The sequence below is a fragment of the Lactuca virosa genome, chromosome 2 (assembly GCF_052849685.1).
Source record: "Lactuca virosa cultivar CGN04683 chromosome 2, Lactuca_virosa_CGN04683_v6, whole genome shotgun sequence".
Taxonomy (NCBI): Eukaryota; Viridiplantae; Streptophyta; class Magnoliopsida; order Asterales; family Asteraceae; genus Lactuca; species Lactuca virosa.
In genome coordinates, this window is record NC_136427.1 from 135,500,883 (window position 1) to 135,505,089 (window position 4,207).

The 4,207-nt window shown below is 35.7% G+C and overlaps 1 protein-coding gene across 1 annotated transcript; it reads right to left on the reverse strand.

Annotated features, from left to right (window-relative positions):
- Nucleotides 1-1,971: 1,971 nt before the first annotated feature.
- LOC145156523 (putative serine/threonine-protein kinase PBL28) lies at nucleotides 1,972-3,962 on the reverse strand. Its single transcript, XM_079075856.1, has 3 exons — nucleotides 2,994-3,962; nucleotides 2,588-2,724; nucleotides 1,972-2,495 (listed from the first exon to the last, which is right to left on the reverse strand). Exons 1-3 carry the CDS (start codon nucleotides 3,945-3,947, stop codon nucleotides 2,099-2,101), a joined length of 1,488 nt encoding a protein of 495 aa, XP_078931982.1. The 5' UTR covers nucleotides 3,948-3,962; the 3' UTR covers nucleotides 1,972-2,098.
- Nucleotides 3,963-4,207: the final 245 nt, after the last annotated feature.

Sequence of the window (4,207 nt, forward strand, 5' to 3'; positions counted from 1 at the left end):
TCAAGTTTGGTATGTGCGGAATTACATTTTGGTGGCGTATAACCTTGATGGAATTGCATGTATACATCTTCTATTAACTCTCCATTAAGGAAAGCATTGTTCACATCTAATTGGAGTAAGGGTCATGATTGTTGTACTACAATTGACAATAGAAGTTTGACTGTCACTAATTTGGCAACCGGTGAGAAAGTGTCAATACAGTCAACTCTTTCTTGTTAGTTGAAGCCCTTAGCCACCAAACGCTCCTTATAACGCTTAGTAGTGCAATCTGTTTTTCGTTTTATTTTGAATACCCATTTACAACCCAATGCTTTTCTGTCTTTGGTAAAAGGAACAACTGACCAAGTGTTGTTTACTTCTAAAACATGCAACTCATCATTCATTGCTTCTGTCTATTCTTTTGAAAGAGCAGCTTCTTGTTTTAGCAGAAATTGCCAAAGTAAAAGCTTTTTGTTGTGAAGAAACCCTTGAGTATGTCACAACATTTTTAAGGGGATATCTAGCATTGGAATCACATGGCTCATTTTGTAGAAGATGGAATGATAATCTTGCAAATATGTAGGTTTGATACAATTTCTTTGAGGTCTATTTGAGGTAGGTAAATCTACAATGTTTTCTTCATTCTCAAAAAAAGAAGATTGATCATGAGATATTGAAGTATAACCCTCATTATCATCATCAAGAACAGTATCTAAAACGGTGGGAAGAGTATGAAAGGGAAATGGATGAAATGCTTTTTAATAGTAAATTTTGTATTTATAATAGAGTTAAAATGATTTTTTTTTAAATTGTGACCATGTAACAACGGTCTAAATATGACCGTTTAATGCCAAATCCAAGCCAAAACCCTCCGTTGCCTCCTGTTTCAATAGTAACGTCCCACGACGTAAACCGCGAATCTAGGGCGGTGTTCAAACCGTGTTAACGACATTGTTTGGGTTCCACGTCGAAACAACGCGTCTAGGCGTTGCCCATACCTACTCGCCTTAGGTTATCCCGACCGACATTTTTATCTGATTTAAGAAGGAAACGGCGTTGCCGGAGGTTATGGTGGTAACGGAAAGCAACGACAAGCCTTTAACGCACAAAAACTTTGAAGGGAGGGGGTGTTTGCGCCCTGGTAATGTCGTTTTCTTGGTGCCACGTCGGAAAAACGCTGGTGGGGCGTTGCCCACACCGGTAGAGATGTTCCTTTGGATGGATCGGTTCGATCCGATCCAATTTAGTAAATCCAAATTGATTTCGGTTTTCAAAATAAAGATCTGAATAGTCTAAATTAAATTCAAATCCTCCGATCCGATCTGATCCATTTACAATTCGGTTGGATCGGTTTTTATAATTCGGTTTCAAAAACCATAACATTTAAAAATGACATATAATTATAATATTAGCTAATTTTATACAAGAAGCAAAAGTAAATTATTTAGTTGTGATTTAAAATTTATAAACAACTATTAACAATTAAGAAGGTATATTATAGTTTAATATTTAATAGATAAAAAACTTTTGAAATAAAATGCATATTAATGTTTTTTATTAGGTGAAACATTTTAAACTTAATTGAAAAAATAAATTACAAAATTAATAAATAATTATAGATATATTAAAATTAAATAAATAATAAATTGTTATTCGGTTTTTTTGGACTATTCGGTTTTTACCTTATAAACCTAAACCAATCCGAAATCCAAAATAATAATTCGGTTTTGTCGAAAACCAATCCAAAAATCCGAATATCCGAACCAAATAGTCAAATTCAAATTGTCCAATTAAACATTTCGGTTTTATCCAAATAGTGAACAACCTACACAAATAGCCTTAAAGACGACTTGATATCCTGTGCCCAGCGATCTTGGGTAGATAACATCATACATTAAAAACACAGTGCAAGTAGATATTAACAACTCAAATAAAACTACATCATTAAGGATTACAACGATGGAAGTAATTTACAGCAACTTATAAAATTAGAAATCATATACATATATTAAATAATTTTATTTTATTACTAATACATTTCATTATTGAATAACAAAGTATACGTAGTATATTAATCTATAATTTGAATAAATACAATAAATCAAGAATGGTTATTTACTTATTTAGGCCGAATCTCCATGCCCTCCACGATAAGACCACTCTTCCGCATGTGAAGCGAAAGCTCCTTAAACACCATCTCAACTTCCCCATCGTCTCCTTCCTTGTACTTGAATTCTCCCAACTTAATCTCCATCCACCCATCGTTTCTCATATGAGGAATCACATAGTCTTGCTGCACACGCCGTGGTATTTGAAGATAAACTTTTTCGGTCTCTGTTCTTACCCCACCAAAACTGACACTTGATTTTGCTGGAAGAGTAAGTCCACTGCAACCCTCAGTAGTTCGAAAGACAAGATAGGCGACATATGTACCCTTTTGTGATAGCTTCACAACTGCTACTTTGCCATGGATCTCAAGCCACCATACTTCTTTAAGTATGCACACCTCCGGGAACCTAGAGAAACGGCAACATACATATATTCATGAATGCCAAATTCAGTATATTAACAACCTAAAACGTGACGCTTAAGAGAGAATGAAAGAGACCTTGATTCAGGTATACATCCCCATTCCCAGTATCGAGTGTCATCTTGCGATTCAATGGTTAGGTCGTTGGCCCCCAACATATAAAACTTTTTCTCACTCTCCTGCTCGTCGATTTGGATGCTTCGTGTAGGGAATAACTATTATGAGGTCAAATTTTAGCAGAAGCTGGTCAAAAATAATATAGAAAAAGGACATGCGAGTCCGATGAGCAGTTAAAGTTACTTTTTAGAACCAAATTAAAACAAAAACAAATCCTTTCTTTTATTGAAAACATATTGTTGTAAAAAAGATTAGAAGCTTAGTTAAAAGAATATCGATAACTAAAAGCATATAGGGTCCAAGCATGATAGTTTTCATTCTTGCTATGAAAATATATTTTCACAAAAACATCGAATAAAAGACTTACTTGAATATTCAGTGCTTCCTCGACCCCCTTGATGATCATATCCAACGTAGGGCGTTTCTTTATCTCCAAGTTAATGCACTCATGTGCAATTTCGTTAAATTTATGAAAAGACCTCATATCAATCTGATCTTTGATAGTGGGATCTATTAACTTGTCAAGTCTATCAACGTGTTGATGCTCGTCATCATAATAGCTTCGGACTATATCGATCATAGATTGTGCCTGAGTATCTGGAAAACGCCTTACATGATAAGCCATCATCCCACTTGACATTTCGAACATTACCAGTCCAAATGAATATATGTCAGACTCTTTTGTGAGCCTATCTCTTTCGTTGTAAACCGGATCAATGTAAAACCTTGTACCAGCAGCCCTTGTATGTACATAGGTATCTGGAAGATTTCTTGGAGCTAATCTTGACAAACCAAAATCACATATTTTGGCTTCTAGATTATCATCTAACAAAATATTGGCACTCTTCATATCTCTATGAATTACTCTCCTGTACTCCCCAACACCCGAGTGAAGGTACTTTATTCCTCTTGCTGCACCCAAGCATATCTTCAGGCGTTGTGCCCATGGAAGGCAACTCCTCCTATCTGGCTTTCCGAGGTGATAATCAAGGCTTCTGTTAGTAGCATACTTGCAAACTATAATTTTCTCATTTGCATCATCACAGTAGCCAACGAAGGGGATGATGTTTGGATGGTTGAAACTTGAAACCAACTTAAGTTCATTATGGAACTCGTTGGTTCCTTGACAGCTATCAGGATCAAGGCGTTTGATGGCTACTAACTGGTTTTTCCAGTCGTTAGAGAGTTCTCCTCTGTAGACCATACCAAATCCACCCTCTCCGACCAGAGTTTCTGAATCTGAACTGAAGTTTTTTGTGGCCCGAATGATCTCCTCTATTGGAATTCGACATTTTTCTAGGCTTACCCCTGAAGAAGACATTGTTTTCTATATTGGTGATTATGTATCGTTATGGTAGTAGCAGCTTTTCTGTGAATATATATAGAACCCAATCTGCTTAGAAGCGCGTACATATAATACGGTTGACTAGCATCAACTCCCTTTAAAAGTCAAATGTTGTATCTTGAATGTGTATTGGTGCAAGAAACATTACGAAGTTCTTTAAAGTCAAGTGTTGTATCTTGTACAATTTATCTTGGCAAAAAATATAATAGGTGGAAAAGTGGGAATAAAACTAGTAA

Coding starts and splice junctions, on each gene's coding strand:
- LOC145156523 (XM_079075856.1), bottom strand. CDS start 3,947: ATGTCTTCTTCAGGGGTAAGCCTAGAAAAATGTCGAATTCCAATAGAG. Junction 2,725..2,993: donor AGGAAGCACTGAATATTCAA/GTAAGTCTTTTA, acceptor ACCTCATAATAG/TTATTCCCTACACGAAGCAT. Junction 2,496..2,587: donor GGATGTATACCTGAATCAAG/GTCTCTTTCATT, acceptor CCGTTTCTCTAG/GTTCCCGGAGGTGTGCATAC.